This window comes from Epinephelus fuscoguttatus, linkage group LG24, assembly GCF_011397635.1.
Source record: "Epinephelus fuscoguttatus linkage group LG24, E.fuscoguttatus.final_Chr_v1".
Lineage (NCBI taxonomy): Eukaryota > Metazoa > Chordata > Actinopteri > Perciformes > Serranidae > Epinephelus > Epinephelus fuscoguttatus.
The window spans coordinates 14,486,768-14,509,712 of NC_064775.1; the positions used below are offsets into that span (position 1 = coordinate 14,486,768).

Genomic DNA, 22,945 nt, shown 5'->3' on the forward strand with positions numbered 1-22,945 from the left:
CCTCTAGCCCTTGCCATTGTTGTTATTAATTCTCATTGATTGGTTGCGGCGTAATACTAAAGCTAATTTACTAATCAGTCCTCCCAAATTGCTCTTTGGTGGTTTTTGATTTTACCCGGGAAACTGTTGTTAAATGTCACGATGCCAGACAAATCAATCAACTTGAACTCTGTGGAGTGGGCTAATTAAAAGGTCTGGACCCAGGCAACACTTACCAAAGAATAGCAAAGGCAGAAACTGCGGATGGAGGAGCAATCGAAGTAACCGTGGAATCTCTACCCATTTAAAGAAGAAATAGCGATCTGGTTGTCTTTGCGACAGTGGCGCCAACAATGATACCATTTGAAACTCTTGGGAGGGGTTTAAAAAAAGTTGTCTGTTTCCACTTTAATGTGTGTTATAAATAGCTTCCACATTAGTTAGACTTTAGTTAAACATTGATACATTGATGGTAATGCTACATACTGATGCAGCTCAATTTTGAATGTGTTGATGAGGGAAAAGGTTTGACGGAGAAACCTTGCACTCCACCTTTTTTTCTGCCCCCCACCCTGACTGTGTGTGTGTGTGTCTTTCACTTTCAGATGATCACTATGACATTTCGCTAAGCGGACGTCTGACTCGCTCGCCTCAGACTCACCTGTCATTGCCGCACCTGAGATTCCTCGCTGTCTGTCTGTCTGTCTGCTCATCTATCCGTCTCTCTGTCTCTCCATGCTTCTTTTCACGCTCACACCTCCCACTTCACACACTGCACTTACTCCTCTGTACTTATTTAAAAGGCCAGTGATTGTACTCCTTCTCAATGTAAATAAAGTCTGAAGGCAGTGTGCGCCTCCTACTTATAGCACCACGTCATGATTTTCTAAGGATTGTTGAAATGGAGATACTATCATACAGTATGAATCCGCTGTGTATGTTTGACACTTACAAACATGATATCTTGTCTCTTTTATTAATGTGTTGTGTCTTGGTCTGAGTGTGTGCTAGTGAGTAAATTAATGTTTTATTATTTTTATTATGTATTAATTGTCAGTGTATGTGTGCGTGTATGAATGTGTATTATTTGACATCCACATGCCTCTCTGTGCTCACTCCCCCCGGGTTCAGCCAATAGCGAGTGACCTCCTGGTTGATTTCGTCCAATAGGAAATTGGCTCAGAGTTCGACAAGAAGAAGGAGGAGCTTAAGGAGGTGCAGGGCTTAGCCAATCAGCTCTCAGAAGCTGGAGCCGCCAATCTAGTGGAGCCCCGCCAACTCCAGCTCAACACACGCTGGGTTGAGGTGGAGGGCAAGTTCATACCCTTCAAAAGACAATGTGTGAGTTTCAGTAGGCACGACTTCTATGTCTACAGTACTAACAGAAAAAACTATACTAATCAGACCAGTTCATAATACTAATACTACTCTCTGAGATCTAAACATTTGATAGACAGTGTGTGAGACGTTCTAAGCAGGTCTAACAGTTGATTTCACTAACTATTAGCATGAGACTTGCTTGAAAAGCTTCTAATAACAACTATCTTTACTGAATCCCATTTGAAATGTGGTATGCAATCTGCAGCAGGCTGTTTATAAATAGTTATAGAATCCTAAAGCCACCAAAATAGTGCAACAAAAAACAATTATGGCTCCATCAACAGTCAATGTGTATTCTAATTAACTGTGCAGTTTCATTTCTGAGCTGAGTGCAGGCTAATAATGATGCCAACACCTGTCATCCCATTTTGGGAATAACATCTATTGGCTATCTTGGCAACACTTAAATTAAAAGATTCATACCATTCATCTTCTCTATTATCTATCTTAAGAGCAAGTTAATAAGTGTATTTTGCAAAATGTAGGGAATATACTCGAATTAAGTTAGCTGAAGAAGACATTTCTCTACATTCTTCTATAGCAGGGATGCTTAACTTGCTTTGCCCGGAGGCAACTTTTGCATAATGACAGACGGCCAGGGGCCAGTTAATAAACAAACATTAATAATAGTCAGTGTATATAAGAAATGAATCGCCTGTTCCTTATTTTTCTTCGTCTGCTGGGGGGGGGTCCTCCGGAACTTTTTTTTTTTTAATAGATAAAGAAGCTGTATTTGGACGTGTTTCATGCACTTCAGGCACTTTCTTTACAAAACAAATCCCTGTGTGAATCAGTTTATTTTAATTGTGAATTTGAAAATGATCGTCAGGACAGCTGGCACCCTACCGCAGGCCAAATCTGGCCCATGGGCCGTAAATTGAGTATCTCTAATCTATAGCAATAAATGTCTTACGTAAAGGTCAAAGTCTGGTGTTATTCTATAGTCTATATTTTCTTTTTGTCAGCAAATCCCATTAAAACACCAAAACCCAACAATGTTTTAATGTCTTAACTTCTATCCGTTACCCAGACAGGAGAAAATTGTGCTTACTTGGAGACTGTTTTGAACTGCGGATTAATCCACATTTGGTGCTTTTGTGAGTATTTAGGGCAACATGTGTATGTGGGATTGAGTTAAATAAACTACAGTGTGTGTGTTCATGGTATGGAGGAACATCACTCAGTAGAGTGGCTCATTGATGTGTTTTTATTAGTTTTAAACAAGAGTGGAGCTCTACGGCACATAGGAAGAAGATATATCAGGCTTTGATACACACACAATGCTTGTATTACATACATTCACTGTTGGTCTCATAAGATTTGTTGACAATAAGAGAAACATTGGATATCACCAGACTTATCCTAACTCCTTAACTATTAGTGACGTACATCAAATACTGTTAGCCCCCAGTTACCTTAAAAAGATACTTAAGATTTAAGTCAGAATTAGACTATTCCCTGGAAAATAAAATGTGAGTTGCTTTTTTTGTTTTTCTTTGCTGCATACTCATTAACATGTCCTATGTATACATGTGAAGCACGCTCACATGTCTGAATCTCATTGGTTGCTCTGTCTGGCTCTGTGTCACCGCATGCTGCCTCCTGCCAACCAATCACATTACACCCTTGCAGTTCCCTGATCTGCCAATCACTGAAGATGTATGTATCCTGTCAACCAACTACATAAATCAACTCACGGACACTTACACCACATGCTACCAGCTTGGACGAATACACATCTGAACTGTCAGGGTTCAGACTTCAGCATTTCTTTGGATGCACTGAGAGAAATCATGAGCTCATATTTAGTGTTATCTTTGTGTCCCAAGAGACTGCAGACTGAACACACTCACTGTTTCTCAGTGATGATGTGCTCCAGTGTGATACAGTAAGGCCTCTAAGCTGCTCCACTCGAGTTGTTTAGGAACTTTGGTGCATTGCTTAAGGACTCTTGAGCAGTAATTGGTGCACTTCCTTTCCCATGGACTGCAGCATCACAACTTATGTAATACACATGCACTTCACTTGCAGCCTAGTCCCAAAAGAAAATGTTAACACTATATGTCTCTGCAAACCTCAAATAAGTTACATTTGCACATTTTATATGTATCATATCAATGTTTCTAAAGTGACGTAATTTGATGGTTTATGTGTCACGTTTCCCAGGAGCGTTTGTGGCAGCAAACCTGGGCGTAATTTCTGGCATGTCACCTTGTTTCCCAGTGGCATTTGAGCCACTGAATCTGGGTGCTTTTCACCGACTCTGTCCCTGCTTTTCCAGCAGTTTTTGAGCCTCAGAAATCAAACAAGAAGTTTCAACTTTTGTGAGTTCAGTCCTGTAAGATTTGAAACTTTTACATGAACAAAATAGACTGAAATTGCAAATGAGTGACAAAAACATTGCAGTACTCTCTGATCTGCTTCAAGATGGTCAACAGTCATCATTGGTACCAAGGCTGCAGTGCGTTGCTGGATTAGCAGTCATAATAAAAATACAGAACCGAGTATAAGACGAAGCAACAGCCTCAGTGCACCCCAGTAAGAGGCCACCTTGCTGTGCCACACCTAACTGCACGCCAGCACCAAAATAGAGCCCTTAGTCATTTTCATCTCGTCTCAGTGCCTGAGCAGCAGTGAATCATGACATGTAGCATACTGTTAAGTCAGACGCTACAGTTTTGCTGCATATTCTCGCACAACGGTTTTACTAAAAACAAATAGTGCAGATGTGTATTCAGTCCAAGTGGTTGAGAAGAAAGAGAAGAGCAGACCAGATTATGAGAGTAGGAGCTATTTTGAGTTTTCTAATATTTCCTGGCTTAGTATTATTTTGGTCAAAACAGGTTTTGTATCTGAAAGAGTGGCGACATCAGGCATTTCCAAAAAATGCCCACCTACGCTGGTCCAGTTTTAAAATGCTGGGAAGGAGTCAGAATTTGCTGGCAGTCTAGACAAAGACATCTAAACAAGACGAGAATAACTGCTTGAGCCAAACTTTCTCTTGAAAGTGAGACATTTCTGACCAACTAACCTGGGAACTAAATCTAATTCCCACACAGTAACAGGCCTCTTTATTGTTTCCCTGCCAATTTTATTTAAATTGAGGATGTCTTTTCTGAGACATGCTACTTAAAGCCTCTCCTTCTCATCGCCTGGATCTGCTCTGCTCTCATATCTCAGCAACACAGATTGAAATCACAAACACATGCACACAATGTCAAAAAAGGCTCCACACGAAACATTAAATGTGTGAGCAGGTGGGTCTATGCGTGTGAGGTTTGGGCCTTTACTATGGATGTGATGAATTCAGTGAGAGATAATGTGTGAGTTTGTCACACTGGGTTAAATCGCTGAGTGACACCCCAACACTTAAAAGAAAAAAAAGTATTATATTAGCAGTCTTTCCCAATAATGTTAAAGGATTAGTTCACATATTTATTAAACAGTACTCAGGCATCCGTATGTATGTTAAAGGAAAAATTGGTAACTGTGTTCATTCCTCCTGTCCATACTGGCTGTCCCTTCTTTAACTTAAGTGTAAGAGATGGGGGACAAAATCCACAGCCCCAGATCTGTGTAAAAATTCAGATGTAGTAGATAAATAATTGAGTGGGAATTATTGGAGTTACGTCCTGTTTGGTACCAAATTCTGTCCTTGTGTTTCCACAGACATTACTTATTTACTCAGCTGCAGTGGAGGGATAGCAACAAAAAATGGCATTTGGTACTTTACTTTTTATATGAGACATTTTTAAATCCTTTACTCAAATGCAGATTATGTAACTTTTACAGAAGAAATTACAGTTTTCTTCTCATAAAAGTCAAACTCAGAAGCAAGAAGACACCCTTGCTCTTATAAGTACTCTCTTGAGCAAAAGTAAAACATTAAAGTACTTGTTATACAGCAGAATGCACCATATCAGAGTTAGATCATTAAGTTGCTGGATCATTATTATTGAAGCATTCACATGTTAACAGCATTTTCCTGTTGTAGCTTTAGGTGTAACAAATATTAACTACTTTGTTGACTGTTGGGTTGTAACAATGTATCATACAGCATCATTTGTACGTAAAATGTTAATTTGCAAAGTAACAAGTAACACCAGATAATTATAGTGCAGTAAAAATATAAAGCAGCAGAACATAGATACATTAAATTAAAGTACAAATACTCAGAATTATACTTAAAGGGACAGTTCACCCCCAAATCAAAAATACCTTTTTCTCCCCTTGACTGTAGTGCTGTTTATCAGTCTAGATTATTTTGGTGTGAGTTGCCGAGTGTTGGAGATTTTGGCCGTCGAGATGCCTGCCTCCTCTCTAGTATAAGAGAACTTGATGGCACTCAGCTTGTGGTGTTTCAAAAAAGTCAACTGCAATGTTTCTTTCTCGAAGTCATGACCCAGTTACTCACTCACTCACTCACTAGCTTGTGAGCGTTTCATGAAGGAACTTCATGAAACTTCGCTTTCTTTCAACTGAACTACACCTGCCAGCTGTATCTCCATGCAGTGACATGGTTGGTGGGTGTAGTTTGGGTGAAAGAATATAGTTCCTACATGAAACTGCTCACAACAAGGTCTGCAGATTACCTTGAGTAACTTGGTCATGATGTCCGGTAAGAGACATTGCTGTTGAGTTTTTTAAATGTATTTTTTTGCCATATAGTTCCATTATAGACAGACAGACATCTCTACGACCGATATCTCCAGCACTCAGCCACTCACACCAAAACAGTCTAGACTGGTACATAGCACTTAAGGTAGGAGGAAAAATATGGACTTATGATTTGGGGCTAAACAGTCCCTTCAAGTACAGTACTTGGGTAAAGTAGTAGCTTTCATTGCACATACGGGCATGTGAGTGTTGTTTTAAGACAGATGTGAAAAAATGTGAACTTCTCCTTTAACCACCTAACAATCATCAATTTAGTAGCTGATCAGATCACATGGCACTATTGTTCATGGAATTGTAGATGTCTTCATGAACTCTTTTGGATTGTCATTGACAAAACAACTTAAGCACAAAGTCAATTTAGTAGCTTTTCCTTAACCAGTTAAAGAACAGATGTTGTAGCAGTGAGTTAAATATTAACAGATTAGTTTGGAGGATTACTATAAAAGTTAAGGGAATAATGACTCACTTTTTTTGCAGAGACTTGGATGAGGAAATCAAAACCACTGAATATGAAGCTGAAGCCACTTAGCTTAATTTAGCATAAAGGCTTAAGGCAGTGGAAACATTTAGTATACTGTTGACCTGGCCATAGTTATAAAAAAAGTCTCAAATTAACCTGTAACATGTTACTTGTTTTATCCAAACAAAAACTAAAGAGATGTGCTAAGCTAAGCTAAGCTAACTGGCTACATGCTCTAGCTTCATATTTAATGCAAAGACATGCTAGTGGTATTGATCTTCTTATCTAGCCCTCAGGAAAATAGCAAGTTATTCCCTTAATACCTGCACCACTACTCTTTGTATTTCACCCAGCTGAAACCCAGTGTGACACAACTCTCTGTCTGCAGCAGACACAATGCTAATATAGTCAGCAGGGAAACTGGGACATACTAAACTCTGGTCTTCCATTTCACTTCATATGGCAACTACATGCGTTACAAACCTGGGTATGGAGTTTGAAAGTAGGCTTTCTTCAGGCTGGGAGAGTTTAACGAAAGATGCTGTCAAGTTGCATTGTGGGAAATGTAGGTTTTTAGTGTCTGACCCTCACTAAGGACCAAAAATCAGTATATCTTGGTCTCTGCTGTCTCAGTTTTGACCATTCTGTTTTTCTTTGGGTCCTCAAACTTTATGGAAGTGCAACACTGAATCTCAGGTGATTCCGAGCTATTTCTTTCCTGCCAAAAAATTAGGGAGCCGCTAGACTGAACAGCTGTACCCCCAGCTAGTGTGTGAATCAGCTTGTGCAATCCACCCCACCTGTTACAGAGACTCTTACTGCCACACCAGGCAAAAGCAAAGGAAGGATGCTAATAATACCAATTTGTGCATTTTATTTTGGGATAATTTAACGAGAGAAGTGATTGCCCAGGTGACAACGAGGTGAAATGGACAGAGCTGAGTGTTAGTGCCCCGGTACCTCTGCAGAAGACAATCAGTGGTAGAGGTAGTTTCATTTGCCATGTTGAGTATTGTGTGTCATGGTCAGAGGAAATACAAATTTTTCTTTCAATTGCTGTTTTAAGAGTTGCTTTATAACCAAAGGCTTAAATAAATTAAAGTTGAGTTAATATGATCATGATATACAATAGGGATTAGTAATGTGTTTGGAGAGGAGTTTGTGAAAGGTCACACGGTATCCGATGGCCTTGAAACAATCTGGTGCTTCATTTGTCAGAGTTTAGAATTCATCATCAAAAATGTATCGACAATAATTAATTAATATAGGTTTTTTATATCATGAAAATGTGTCCTCTATCGATCTGATTGAGATTGACGTCATGTATTTTAGAATTACTTCTAATGTGGAAATTCAGTGATGTCCAGTAAACTTATTTAACAATTTAAGCTCCAGATAAGTTTCTTGAAAATCCAAATATTTTTCCCCATTAAGCTAGCCATTATATGTTGCCTGATTAGAGAGATTAACACGCATGATTTGGAATACTTCGTTTTTTTGTATGAAGTCTTAATATTTTTTTTTTCTGATCCACCTCTCTACTTTGTGTGTTGGTGCTTACATCCTCCTTTGCGTGTGTGTGTGTTTGTGTGTGGGTGTCCAGGACTACCTAACAGAGCTGCAGGCGTTGCTGCGTTCGGTGTCAGAGACGGACTTCAAGCTGAACTCTCCTGAATACTGGTCCGCAGCTTATTATAACCTGCCTCAGCAAGAGCACTGCCTGAAGGTCAGCACTGCTTTGGTGTTTCTGAGAGGACTAGACAACATTTCTCAGGAAATAATGTCATGTACAGCTAATTTTTAAATTATTTTGTTGTTCGTGAAATATCCCGACTTAAGAAATAACCAAAGTACAGTACAGTATGTGGTGAGAGGAAGCACAGTCAGGTCTTCACTGCTGATAGAGAGAGGGTGAGATACTGGGCTTTGATGCTGATAAGAGAGAGACTGTGAACTAAATGCACGTTCAAATAAATAGTTTGACATTTTCGGAAACATGCGAATTTGCTTTCTGGCAGTTAGATAAGAAGACTGATACCAATCTAATGTCTGCCAGCTATCTTAGCTTAGCATAGCAAGACTGGAAGCAGGGGGAAACAGGTAGCCTGGCTCTGTCCAAAGGTAACAAATTCCACCAACCACACAGGACGTGAAGGGGAGCATCGACAAGTTGCGAGGCCCAGTGGAGGGAGCGTTGGCCCGCAAAGAGGAGATGGTGTCTGGGGCTCGGCCTCTGGAAGGTCAAAGGATCCAGGAGACAGCCACCCTCCTCAATACCAACTGGGACAAACTGAACAAGCTCTACCAGGACAGACTCAAGTAAGGAGGGGCTAGAGGGATGTACTGTACATGATTGCATGACTATTGACTCATTTTGTGCCTACCTTTGATTGAAAATCTCTGTGTGTTTGTGTGTCTGTGTGTGCGCACATCAAGGCGTTGGCAGGATTGCAACTCCAAGTGGCAGAAGTTTGTTTCAGATCAGAAGGCGATGGAGGAGTGGCTGAATGATGCTGAGAACACTTTGAAACTGGCTGAGAGTGACCCAGCAGGACAGAGACAGCACCTCAGGGTAACACACACACACACACACACACACACACACACACACACACACACACACACACACACACTTAACCAGAGACACAGGCATTTCTGTACAGATATAAAGAAAATGTTTGCACACACAAGGCTAATTGTACCCAGAAAGCTGCTGAGTCTATTCCAGCTGAGTCTGAGTCATATTTCGTCTCCAGTGTCCACCAACACAGCCGAAGTGCCCTTGAGCAAAGCACACAAGTCCAGACTGCTTCTGTCGGCACTTTCATCTTTCTTTTTCTTAGTTTTCTGCCCAAACTGATTATACAAATTCCCTGCCACAGTATGATGAAATAGCACATGACATGACCTGACAAGATGTGACATATCATGGCCTAACATGACATATCAAGACATAATTTGGCACACATGATAACAAAATGTGTCATCACAGTGAATGTATGGTCTATTTGTGTGCAACATCACATTATAATCTCCTGTACATGATAAATACAAAATAATTACAAGAAATTCAACTGCAGATGGAGTGAAATGATTGGTTGTTAGGGATTTAAATTGACCAATGGGTACCAATGATTTTTAATTTAAGTACACTGTAGGGCGTGCATGTGTATGGGGCGTAGAAGCTAAAAGCTCTGGGAACTTTAAGTGTAAGCCAATCACTGGAGCGCTAAGGGCCAGAGGTTCAGTGCAATAATGAGGTGATATAAGGTGGCAAATCTCCAACAATGGCTTTATAAACTAAGAGATGCCAGTGCATGTCACGCGCCTCTGCCAGAGAGAACCACCCAACCTTGTTACTCAAGGTACAATGGTGAGTTCAATAATTATCCCCACAGATGAATCTGAGGGCAGAGGGATACGCAGAGACCAAAGGGTTTATGAGTGGAGTTCACCCTGAGGGGAGCATGAATGTGTGTGCAACATTTTATGGCAATCTTTTGAAAAATTGTTGAGGTGTTTAAAACCATCTAACAAGAAGTACAAGGGTACACATTTATAGTAAATAATGTATAAAACAGTATGAATATGTCAGCATCTGGTCAAATTTGCAAAATAAACACAGTGATTGGTTGACTCACAGTGATTGAACAAAATTGCAAGGTTGTAAAAAATTCACAGGGGTGGCTTGAGTTTGTGTTAATTGCTGCAGTTTTGCCATTGCAACATCCTTGAGGGGGACCGAGTGGTGTGCTAACTCTATCCACATGAAATGGAGTAAAGTGTCGACTCATTACTACCCTCCTCTGATAGCATGACGTGATGAAACATGACATGTCAAGATATTGATGGACATTTTTTTGATATTGCATGACACAACAACACCTAAAATAACATGCCAAAAAAAGATGTGAAATGATATGACATCACCACAACACGTTTAGTTTCTGTGTGTGGTCAGTAGCACACACATTTATACACACATGCTGGCACACAGATGGCAGTTGTCAAGAGGAAAAGGCAGTGAGTGTCTGACAGTGCAGTCAGCCTCAATACAAACAGAACTCTTTCCTTTTTTAGACCTTATGTAACAATATTATGTCATCAAATTTGACATTTCAATGTTACATCAACCCCAAAAAACTGAAATTGAAGGATTATGAAAAGCAATTTAATACCAGCGTAGAACAATAGGCTTTTACATCACCACCATGACTTAGATGAATAATGTATGAGGAATCAGATTCACAGAGTAGAAACGTACGAGCCGTTGTTTTCACAGATGTGCTGCTGAGTTGACTTTTAGTTTGAGTCGCGGCGGTTAAACTGATGCACTCAACCTTGGATATGAGGCATTGTTATGCGTGTGTGTGTGTGTGTTTGCATCATCAGATATGCCCAGTCCACTTTGGGCTGCATTGATCAGCTCTCAATGTCCACCTGCACAGATGAGGATACAGTGTCCAAGTGCCACTCAAGTACCAACCTGTGTGTGTCTCTGTGTGTGTGTGTGTGTGAGTGTGTGTGTGTGTGCGCATGTGTGTGTGTGTGTGTGTGTGTGTGTGTGTGTGTGTGTGTGTGTGTGTGAGAGAGAGAGACAGAGAACCATCTGGTACCTTAAATCACAAGCTGCCACCTGAACCAATCCTGATCCCCAAGTGTACTAACACACACTCAGACATAGAATTGGCACTGATACATTTATGGGGGGCATTGTATTGAATTATATTAACTTGTGGAGACTTACCCTAACCTTAAATGGTTGGTTTATTTAAAATAAAAAGGTTTTTTTAGTACTTAAGAGCATTTAAAGGCATAATTCAAGGTTTTGGGAAACAAGTTTATTGTATTTCTTGCCAGATTTTGATGAGAAGAATGATATCAATCTTACAGTGGTGGAAAAAAGTTTTCGGACACCCTTAAAATTTTACACAATCTCATGAAATATTTGTGGAAAAATCTTTTTTGTGTTTCAAAAGGTGTGGCTGCATTAGACAGATACAAACAAATACAAATTATATTTTTTTGTTTATTGTTTACAAGAAAAACTAACAAAACTAAATTCTTGACAGTTTCAATATGTCAGTTCTCAACATTGTCGGTATCAAAGTCAACAAATAACAGAGAATGTGTTCAAAACTGAACAAAAAATAAATAAACCATCACATCATCAAATTAATATTTAGTAGTCCTGTCACTGGCACGTAGTAGAGCTCTACTCCTGGCTGGCATGTTCCCCACGAGCCTTTCACACTGTTGAGGGGTAATCTTGTCCCATTCTTCTTGAATTACTGCTTTTAATTCTTCTAAATTCTTTGGTTTATGCTTTGAAACAGACCTTTTGATAATCCACCACAGATTTTCAATGGGGCTCATGTCCGGGGATTGAGCTGGCCACTCTAAGACCTGGATACTGTGCTCCTGCAGCCAAGTTCTACTGGCCTTGGATGTGTGGCAAGGGGCATTATCTTGTTGAAACATCCAGTTTTTACCTCGACGGAATAGTACACGCGCAGAAGGGAACGTGTGGGTTTCGAGAATGGTACAATACTTGGTAGAGTTCAATGTGCCATCACAGACAGTGAGATAACCAACACCAGCAGCACTCATGCATCCCCAAACCATGATACTGCCTCCACCATGCTTAACAGTAGGTACTGTACATGCTGGAGATAATGCTTCGCCTGGCCTTCTGCGTACCCTCACATTAGTAGGAGGAAGATAAAGCTGGAAACTGGACTCATCTGACCACAAAATCTTCTTCCAATTCCTGGCTGTCCAGTTCTTGTGTGCCTGGGCCCAACGACGCCGAGCTAACCTCTGTCTTTTATTGATCAGGGGCTTCTTGATAGCCTTGTAGGACCTTAAGCCATGATCTAAAAGTCGGCCACTTACAGTGCGGGTGGAACACTGGACACCAGTTTGGTTTGACCACTGCTGCTGAAGCTCCTGTGATGTCATTCAGCGGTTTTGCCTGCACATGCGGATCAGGATGCGGTCATTTCTTGCTGAAGAAACCCTTGGACGCCCAGATCTTGGTTTGTCTTCCAAGCTGTTGGTTCGTCTGTATTTCTGCAGAGTGTATCCAACTGCTGAAGGACTGCATCTGCACTTCCTGGCTATCTGGCGGCAGCTGTACCCTTCCTGGCTGAGAATCTTTATCTTCAGGTGTGTTTCCTGCGTTAGGTTCCTTGTTTTAGCCATTTTTGTGTCTGAAGAACTTTCAAATGTGCTGGCTTTATGTAGACATGAAGCTTGGCAACAAAAATTGTGTCTTTTAATAAAAAGAACGACCTTCATCACTGGTACCAAAATGACCCAATACTCAAAATTTCTTATGTATTTTTATGGAACCAATCAATTTTAAGTTTTTAATGGCTTTTTTAGGATTTATTTAGTATTTTGGCTGTGACTGTACTAAAAAAAAATTGCACTTGAAGACCTAAGAGTGATTCTTAATGCATTATTTCACAAATGCACGGGGTGTCCGAAAACTTTTTTCCACCACTGTATGTCTCTGCACTAAATATAAAGCCTGTGGACGATTAGCTTAGCTTAACCACTGGCCAGGTCAACAAGAAGTTCCAGTATGTAGCTCCCAATAAAACCACAGATTGTCACTTTAATGTGACTTTAACCTCTCCGTTTATGTCGGTTTAATCAAAACAAGATGTAACAGGTTAATTAATTTTTGACATTTGGACCAAACCAGGCAAGCTGTTTCCCCTGTTATAGGTCTTTATGCTAAGCTAACTAAGATTACCACCTCCTGGCTGTAATTTCAGTCATTTTTTCATTCTTTTTCTTGGGCTTTTCCAAACACAGCCAGCATCATACACACTGCCACTGTTTGGTTACTTTATTGTTCTTGGAATTCAGCTCCTAGCATCTCCTTCATGAAAGATGACAAGCTTTTATTGGTTCAGGGACCAATTTGCAGTCTTTGCAGTCAAGTCTCCTGGCTAAGTCACGGCAAGAATTTGTGACTCTATAATCCTCTAGTCTGACACAGTTGTCATTGTGACACTGACACAAATATGTAGTCTGTTCCTAGCATGAGCCTTAACCTTAAAATAAGTCCTACAGTGTAAACACTCAAATCAAATAATGAAAAAGCTAATCATTCATTGTGTGTGTGTGGTTGCAGGACCTGACGGAGGCCATACCTCTACAGGAAGTGGTGTTGAGCAGAGTGAACTCTGCAGGAGAGGACATCAGCCAGTTGAGCACACCAGATGATGCCTCACAGCTCCGAACGCAGCTCAAATTCCTCAACACTCGCTGGGCCAACGTCTGCCAGCAGCTGAATGAGCGCAAGAGGAGGTGTGTGTGTGTATGTGTGATTGCTGGTCATGGATAATCCGTGTTTGTCTCACTTTCAAAATCCCCCTCTCTCATGGAATACTTTCTTTAATTTGTCTGTGTGGGTCATGTAATAGGCACTTTTTGGTATTTTTGCTTGTATCTGAGAGTTCACAGTGGGCAGAATCAGGATGGAACTGATACAGAGGGAGTTATTTATTGTGAGCCAGTTGTAGTGTGGACTAACAATATAGAATATTGAGCTTACCTCAGCACCCGCTCTCGCAGGCTGCCTCCTTATCCAAACACACACACTGGTTACAAACAGTTCTGCAGTAGTGTTGTAAATGATTGTCCTCTACCGATTTAGCATTGCCCTTCTATAACACACTCATGATGGACTTTTGTGTTTTGTGAATGATGGATTTTTTTAAAGGATCCAGATCAATGCAGCAGAAAAGGAGATACTTTCTTTTTTATTCTACACATTGTTTTTCATTGTCAAGCCTGCTGCACTACTCCCAAACACCTGGAGACACCTGCTGATGTGAAATCAGTTCTAGTCCCCCTTTAAAAGTTTGAAACTTACATTGTTTACAAGTAGTCTTCTTCAATGCCTTTAGTTGGCACATTGCTGCTTTCTTGGCCCATAACAGCCACCTGTAGATCGTTAGTATAGTGTAAACCATTGGCAGGAATCTGGAACTTGTTGCCCATTGTTTGTGCACATGCATGTGCGTCCTCATGTGGGTGCACAACACAAACGAAATGTGGGCCCACTCTTCAGAACAATGCTGCATAGTGCAGCCACGACAAAATTAACTGGTTAACTTAATTGAAATTTAAAGAAACAATAATTTCATATAGAGGAGAACTAAGCCATAGAACAGGAAGGTATAGTTTATTATCTGTGTTGAATTTATTTTAGTTAAATTGCTTTTGTTTAACTCACAGTCTGAAAGTGAGACCCACTCTTTTGTGGGCCTTATCAAGCTGAGCCATTAGGACTTTGCTCCATGGGGGCATCCCTGTCTCACCCTTTCCTCTTTTTCTCTCCACTCTCTGCAGGTCCGCAGAGGCGCGCACAGCAACTGCAGAGCTGCAGGAGAACATGGGCTCCATGCTGGGTTGGCTGGACAAAGCGGACGGTGTCCTGGCCATCCCTCTGCAGCCTGCAGAGCCACAGCACATCAGAGACACGCTGGGCAAAGTCCAGGTACCCTACAGACACAACACAGCAGTTTTAATGAGCCTCTGAGCTCTCTCTGTGTGTGGCTGTGTACCTGTGTGGGTGTGTGTTGATCAGTGTAATTTCATTTAGCTGCTATCACAGTGTAAATGAGATACGGGTTCTTTATTATTACACCTAGCGTTAAAAGAACATTTGCATGTGCTTATGTGTGTGTGTTGGTTTGTTTTAATTGAGGGTATTATGGTTTCCAATGAGATGCTATAATGTTTCATTCTGAAATTCAACCTTGAAAACACTTTATTGTTTGTGTGTATGTGTGCGTGTGTGTATTTGGTTGTGTGAGTTTACATAATTAGATTGAAAGAGCGTGTGTCCTACATTGAGCTGCTGCAGTGATGTCTTATTAAATTCAGCCTGTAAGACTTGTGTGTGTGTGTGTGTGTGTGTGTGTGTGTGTGTGTGTGTGTGTCAGGCACGTGTGGAGGAGCTTCCTGCCAAGAAGGCAGCGATGGAGGATCTGAACTCCAGACACAAACAGATAACACTTCCTGCTGACAGACAGAAAGACATCAGGATCATCAACGCTCGCTGGGCTCAGGTCAGCAGCCGCCACTGTGAACACCACAGCCAACAACACACTACTGATTTGTAAATATTCATCTGCTCTGGTCAGAACAAAGCTGCACTAGGCTGTAAAATCATACTCGGTGCATAATGCTGTCTGTAGCAGCACCAAACATCTGACAAACACATTTAAAAAATAGCTGGTGAATATTTGGCCAGTGGAGCATTAAGCAGCAAAATAGATTTTTCCCAGGAGCTCATGTACACCAAAAACAGAGCTAAAAAGAGAGTGAATATTGGGTTTACATCATCGGGTGGACACAAGCACCACTCCGATCGATGGATAATGTTACTCTGTGTCTGCTTGATGTGCAAACAAGATACCATATTAAAGGTCCCAATAATGTATTTTTTCAGTCAGCTTCTTAATTGCACTCTGTGGGGAATGTGAATTGAGGCAGCAGTGATGTCCTTATCTGACTCCCTTGTATGGGTCAAGCTCCAAAAAAACTTGATTAAACCCTCCATGCATAGTAAAGTCCACCTTCAGAGAACCGACATCTGAGAATTAGCAGTGATGAAGGCCAAATGTTGCGCAGCTTCGCGTCACCAGTGTCTTGGCTAAAAAGTTGCACCTGAACACACCACAAAGACCACAGCCAATTTTCTCAGACTTGGCAACTATCCAGAGCCATAGGAGATGTTATACAACTGTTTTCACAAGCTGAATAGCACTCCTCACGACAATGGGTTTGATATTACAAGTCATACCTGAAATATCACAACAATTATGAGTCATGAGTCAACCAAAGCCAAACTATCCTTAGTCATTGTCGACTGTGAAGAGTGTAATGCACCTGAATAAATCACAGCCTGTCTTTGTTTAGGTGTCCAAGGCTCTGCCTGAGCGTCAGCTGGAGATTGAGGGTCTGCTGAGGGAGCTGGAGAAGTTTGAGGGTCAGCTGGACGACCTGTCAGGCTGGGCGTCCACCACCCGAACCAAGCTAGAGCACAGCCCAGAGGAGCCACCACCCAGGGTAAGACACAAGCACACTTACACACTATTTTCCCTTAATTACCATAGGGTTAAAGCCCAAACTGACCGAAATGAGTATGAATGGCATTACATATATTGCACAAATGGTGCAGTAATGCAGAAAGTAAATGTCCATCCCTTTGAATAAAATCTTTTACATGCTATATTTTACATTTGTGTTGCCTCTCCATTTATTGCTGGCTGCAGCTTGGTGAGGAAGTGCAAGTGAAGAAGCCAGAAGTGGAGTCAGTTTTGCAGCGAGCCGATCACTTGTACAGGGACAGTCCTCCCAGCCAACCAGACAAGGTGAGAAAATCAAACAAGCTGTCAGTGATTTATCTCGCATATATCAGACATATGTGCTTTTTCATATTCCCCACCTAAAGTTGCCATATCAAAATAAAAGCCTTTGATTGCATCTGTGTTACTCAGTTATCTTTAAACTCATATTTCTCAACACTGACTGTGACTCTGTGTGTGTGTTGTAACAGATGAAGTATGTCAAGCTAAGAGAAGACTGGACTGTGATCCTGGAGCTGCTGCGGCAGCATAGGGAGAGGACAGCTGCTCTGCTAGTTGCCAAAAAAGCCAGTAAGACTTAATTTTCTTCAGTGGGTGTGTCAGTCAGTGTGTACCTCCATGTGTTTTAGAGAGATCTGAGTTTAAGAGATAATGATATTTTGGAGCTAAGAGATAATTCTGTACTCTAAGCTAACGGGGAGGTTGCAATACACCTTGCAGTAATAAACATTTCCCACCTTTTACTTTTGGGATTTATGGAGTTTAAAACACAAAACAACTCATAAACCCTCAGTACTTTGGTTTTATTGTGCAAATTGTCCTGGAAGATAAAGCTAGACAGGGCTCTCCCATTGGTCTGTTGGCAGGTTTACTTGTGGCTTTATGTGCATTTTTTTCCAGTGGGAACTCTCTCCCGAAATCCAAGTAAACCTTGGAAGCCTCTATACTGAGTCAGAAAATGAGCTAGAAAGAGAGGGAGAGTCCCAGTCTATAACTGGACATGAATAAATAAACATTCTGTGTGTGTGTGTGTGTGTGTGTGTGTGTGTGTGTGTGTGTGTGTGTGTCAGATGAAAGTCTGACAGGAAGTTCCCAGCCTGAATCTGCGGCGCTGGCTCAGTTCAACAAGTCCTGGGCTGAGCTCACTGATTGGCTGACAATGCTGGATAACATGGTGCAGAACAAGCGTGTGGTGGTGGCTGACCTGGACGACATCAACGATAACATCACCAGGCTCAAGGTCAGGTCCTCAGAGATTACTGTTCCAACCAGATTACCAGCAGAAAAAACACTGTGGGGCAAATTCGCAAAGATTGCAGCTACTGACAGCACCATGAATTGCGCATCACTTGCAAACGCTATCTGTCCTGATTCAGGGTCTGATTTAATTATCAAGTATATGTGTTGCCTTTGCACCAAGAACACAGCAGGCAAAACAATGGCGGTCAGAAAAAAAAATGTGACTGACGAAGTGTAGAGGCTTTCCTCAAAACTTCAGGCAATGAATATGATTACTGGAAAGTATGGATGTTGACACCATGTACAAATGCACTTCAGTTACCACCAACTCTCTTAAGATGCTAATAATTTCACTGTAACTGTGTGTGGTTAATAGCGCTGTTCTTTTATGCATATTACCTTATTTGAATATATTCAAATAGTACAGGAGCACTGAGATGCTATTTGCTTGGCAGCACAATTAGGGGTGCATTTCAATTTTTGCGGAAGCTTTGAGAATTACACAGTATGTTTTTGTCTTATTTGTGCAGGTGTAGCAGCCACAGTGTTCAATAGTTCAATGGGCTGTGTGAAAATAGGGCCGGGCCAACAGATATATCATATCTGTTTACATCTGTGTGTACACAGATGTGTGTATCTGTGTGATGAATATTTGTATCTGCTAAAAACATTCATTATTCTGTTAATAAACCAAATTACAAATATTGATTATGCATTTTTAGGTGTCTCTGCAGGAGCTGGACCAGCGACGCCCCCTCCTGGAGAGACAAGTCACAGCAGCTCAGAACCTGAAGAACAAAACCAGCAACCAGGAGACCCGCAACGCTATCACTGAACGCAGTATGTCTCTCTCTCTCTCTCACGCACACACACACACACACACACACACACACACACACACACACACAGACATTTTCCAGACTCTCAGAAATTAAAGCAAATGAAAGCAATGACACAGATATCCATATCTATTCACATGTTATTGGTAAAACAAGATAACAAAAGAGAGCTGATTTGATACCAGACTTATAAATCTAAGTCACCTGTCGAAACAAGCATGCGGTACACCACTACCTTATCTGCATATGATTTACATATGTCACATCCTAATGTATGCAGCATGTCTGACTCTTGGCCTTCTAAAAGGAAGGCTTGGTGCAACAAATATACTTACACAAATTGCAATGCATAATTCATTATAAAACAAAATCTGATGTTGTGCAGACTGACAGGATTTCACCCACATGGAGCACATAGGATGTGTATAAACATACTACTAAGACTGCATGTGTAAATGAGCAGCTAAATAACACCTGATCCCGAGCTGTTTTCACTTGTGCATAAATGTGCACAGCTTCTTTTCTTAACGGGGAGTCTGACAGCAGCTCTGCCCTGCTCTTTGCTATGTTCACATTTTAGAGAATGTAATATTTTCCTCATCAATGATGTTTTATTTCAGCCACCCGCAACCCACCTGCACGTCCAATGTGTAGTGTCCTATTATGATTCATCCCTTTTAGATTTTGAGTGGCACGTTTATATTTCAGTACATGAAGTTAGTCAGTGTCGAAATAAAGAAATTTAAACATTCAGCAGCCTCCAGTGGTGGTAATCAAAAACTACATGGCAGCAATGGGACAATGCTGCATAAAAATCAAACAAAAAAGGCAAAGCAGTGTCTTTTTTCTAAAAAAGCAAAGCAAAAACAATGCTTGGTGTTTGGTTTCTTTCTGTCATTGCAGTTGACAGGCTTCAGACTCACTGGGAAGACTCACAGACCAAACTCTCCGACAGGACAAAGCAGCTCCACAACATGCTGCAGGACTCAACCGACTGGCTGGATGCCAAGAAGGGAGTGGATCATCACATCAAGCAGGCCAGTGAGAGGCTTGAGTCCTGGCAGGAAATCACGTACACGATGGATGCACTGAAGAAACAAAATGCTGAACTGAAGGTTGAGTTGAACATCTACTATGCAAGAATGTCTTAAAGATGTTTGTGCTCATATTTATGTTATGCATTTTTACTTAACAAAATCAAAACTTAGATTTGCACATTTTTTCCACCTTGCATGTGAGATTTATAAACAGATGGTTTAGAAATATGATTGTATTTGTACTGGGGATGACTCAAAGGACATTTAGGCGTTGAGAGTGAATCATCACATTTTAAATTGGAATTCTTCTTTCTTCACTCTCCCTCCCTCCTCAGCTCTTTGTGAAGGAGCTGCAGCAGTGGCAAGGTCAGGTGGACAAAACCAACGCACTGGCCGACAAGCTGCTGACATTGTACGCCAATGACGACACACACAAGGTCACCCAAGTCAACGACAACATGATGGCCACCTGGACACACATCAACAGGCGGTAACGACACACACTACTGTGGAATAATCACCATTCAACAGCTTGTTTGAACACAAGACAAATTCAAAAAGCAACCAATATGGTGTGAGCCCCTAAGAAACAAGAAAGAAAGCTTTTGATACTGATACTGTGCCCTACTGAAGTATAGGTTGCTCATTGTAGGGATGCTGCACTCAGTTCAAATTGCCTTACTGTACTTAATGAAGTACTGTGCTCAGTCCACTTTTATTTTTACTTTGACTGCAAATGGAAATTATATTCAATGTTATGCAGATGATGCAGCTTTGTATATCTGTGACAGTCTGTCTGTAATGCCTGGCAATCTGAGCTTTAAAAATTGAGTTTAATTTCATAAATGCATCCCAGAACAGTGCCTCCACATGTTAGGTTTTCTGCCCATACATCAGTTGAGTCATTGGTGTATTTATTTATAAACTCATTTTGTCCATTGTATTTCTGCAAACTTATTTCTCAGTGTGCATCTTGCTAATATACGTACGGAGATGGTAAAAAAAATCCTCCATGTTTTCTGATTTATCCATTCGAAGTAGTCTGCAAAGGGATTACACTGGTGGCACTAATATCTCAGGCAATATCAAGAATTTTGTGTGAATGTTAGGGGAAATGAATTACTTCTAAATCTCTTCTTAACACATGTATTAGCCTTAATTTAGCTTTTTTTTTTTATCTGCGTTTAGTATTGTTTAATCCATTGCATGGTTTTGTATTGTTTGTCTGCAACTTTTTAAGCTGCTGTCTTTGAGAACAGAAGAAAATAAAAATAAATAAGAAAATATAAGTAACATTTTCAGTGTTTGAATCATATTGACCCTGAAAATAAATACATAAAAAAACAAGGCGCTCTGTGCAATATTCAAAGTGAGTCTTCTTAACATGGTTCTCAACAGAGAAGTGACTGAGTCAGTGGCTAGCAGCTAACGGTGCTAACTCCATAAACAGCACTTAACAACGGCAACAGTACTTACGGAGTGTAATGGCGTTAACCATGGGGGGAACCGGAGGGTGGGCGCTATGCTCAAGCGATGACAACATCCCGATATCAGCAGTAACTGCGTATAAGCAGCGGTGATGAGCTAGCCAGTGGGATACACATATGCACTAATCTGCACGCATGTTTCGACAGATTTACCACAACAAACCACAAAGAAGCTTGGATAACAACACACACACACAGTTAGCGTGACCTCATTTTCTGCTCAGGATACCATTACTCCACTATATCTTTATATAGCAAATAGTGGTTTGCTGCTGTATAAATGCTGTGAATGTCGCATACAGAATTTTGGATAAAAATGTTGTTAGGTTTTTGCGTTTTCCACATACTGTAACTGCTAGTTGGTAACATGTATTTTGTCGTGTGTTTCCCCAGCGTTTCAGACAGGGAGGCGGCTCTGGAGGCAGCTCTGAGGCTGCTGCAGCATTTCTACCTCGACCTGGAGAAGTTCCTCAACTGGCTGACGGAGGCCGAGACAACCTGCAACGTCTTAATAGACGCCACCAACAAGGAGAGAATGCAGGAGCAGCCAGAGGCAGCCAGGAACCTGCTGGCACAGTGGAAGGTAGGACACACTGTTATATATTCCTGTTCTCCCGACTGTGCACAGCTCCACTGGGGTGTTTTCAGGTCACTCATATTAAAATGTAAGTGAGTGACCTGGTTATTTATTTTGTTATTACAACATTGATTTCCATTGCAGCTTTAATCTTATTCTAAGACCTTCACAGACAGCTTGCTAGTTGAAGCAAACATAAATTACATTCACATATGAATATAGACTGAATTCAGTGCGTGCAACAGCTGCATTGTAACACAGTGGTAATGTGCTTCTCATTTGGAATTATTGACCTTCTGCTGGAGATTGATGAATTCAGTAAATTAATTGTGAGTCCAAGCTGAATCATTCTGAAGTTTAGTCTTCTCACGCTGTCATATTAACAGTATCCGATCCATGTTATCCATGGTTAACCATTATTTTTACATCGAAAATAGGAGCCATTTTGTGCAGAAAAAGGAGAACACAGAAAGGCTGACCTGAACTGTCCAGTTGAAGCCTTCTGTATGCCTTTTAAACAATTTTTAAGGCAGTGGGGATACTCACAGCAAGCTCAGCCACAAGCAACAGCGGCCATTCAAGTCGTGTGAGCACAGTGGGAATGATTTTCCACAGGACAGCACTGTGACGTAAATGTTTACCTTGACATCATACACACTGTGTCGGCTCCATCTTGTACAATTCCTCCCTGCAACTCCATATTTTGGCCCTGGTTACCCACGCCCCACCTGAAGCGGCTCTATCCACCCCACAGTTTGACAGCCAGTGTTATAGAGTGTTACCCTCAAACCTCAACAGAAAAAGATGTTGTTGTCCTGCCAACAGAGTTTGATTGACAGGTGACAAGTGATTCTTTTGACCACAGCCGTGATCGAGACAATGAAAATGTGAATGACTGCAACATTTTGTCATACAGGATCTATCAGACATCCATTACTGTGCATCTCCAGTTTTTGACCCAGAGTTTAAGACTCTCTTCCTTGACTCTCGCTGCCCTGTCTGGTATGACAGGAATGCTGACATGACAGCATAAAGAGATCTCATTGGCCGGTTGGTGCCTGGCAAACAAATGCAAAAATCCCCCCACTGCATTGTGGGTGTTGAAGGGAAGGCTCTGTTCTGTGAGAGAACATATTTTGACCCTCGGCCCTCACC

The 22,945-nt window shown here is 41.1% G+C and overlaps 1 protein-coding gene across 12 annotated transcripts in view; it reads left to right on the forward strand.

Moving 5' to 3' along the window:
- The window catches only part of dmd (dystrophin), a 360,279-nt gene that overhangs the window by 262,163 nt on the left and 75,171 nt on the right, over positions 1-22,945 (forward strand). For all 12 annotated transcript variants that reach the window (XM_049569632.1, XM_049569640.1, XM_049569631.1 and 9 more), the window contains 15 exons: positions 1,150-1,320; positions 8,100-8,222; positions 8,643-8,815; positions 8,933-9,068; positions 13,644-13,819; positions 14,867-15,014; positions 15,463-15,588; positions 16,442-16,591; positions 16,798-16,896; positions 17,082-17,181; positions 17,682-17,851; positions 18,573-18,690; positions 19,593-19,804; positions 20,062-20,216; positions 21,607-21,796. In XM_049569632.1, the coding sequence (XP_049425589.1) occupies positions 1,150-1,320; positions 8,100-8,222; positions 8,643-8,815; positions 8,933-9,068; positions 13,644-13,819; positions 14,867-15,014; positions 15,463-15,588; positions 16,442-16,591; positions 16,798-16,896; positions 17,082-17,181; positions 17,682-17,851; positions 18,573-18,690; positions 19,593-19,804; positions 20,062-20,216; positions 21,607-21,796 (2,247 nt within the window). The remainder of the gene's footprint in view (positions 1-1,149; positions 1,321-8,099; positions 8,223-8,642; positions 8,816-8,932; positions 9,069-13,643; positions 13,820-14,866; positions 15,015-15,462; positions 15,589-16,441; positions 16,592-16,797; positions 16,897-17,081; positions 17,182-17,681; positions 17,852-18,572; positions 18,691-19,592; positions 19,805-20,061; positions 20,217-21,606; positions 21,797-22,945) is intronic.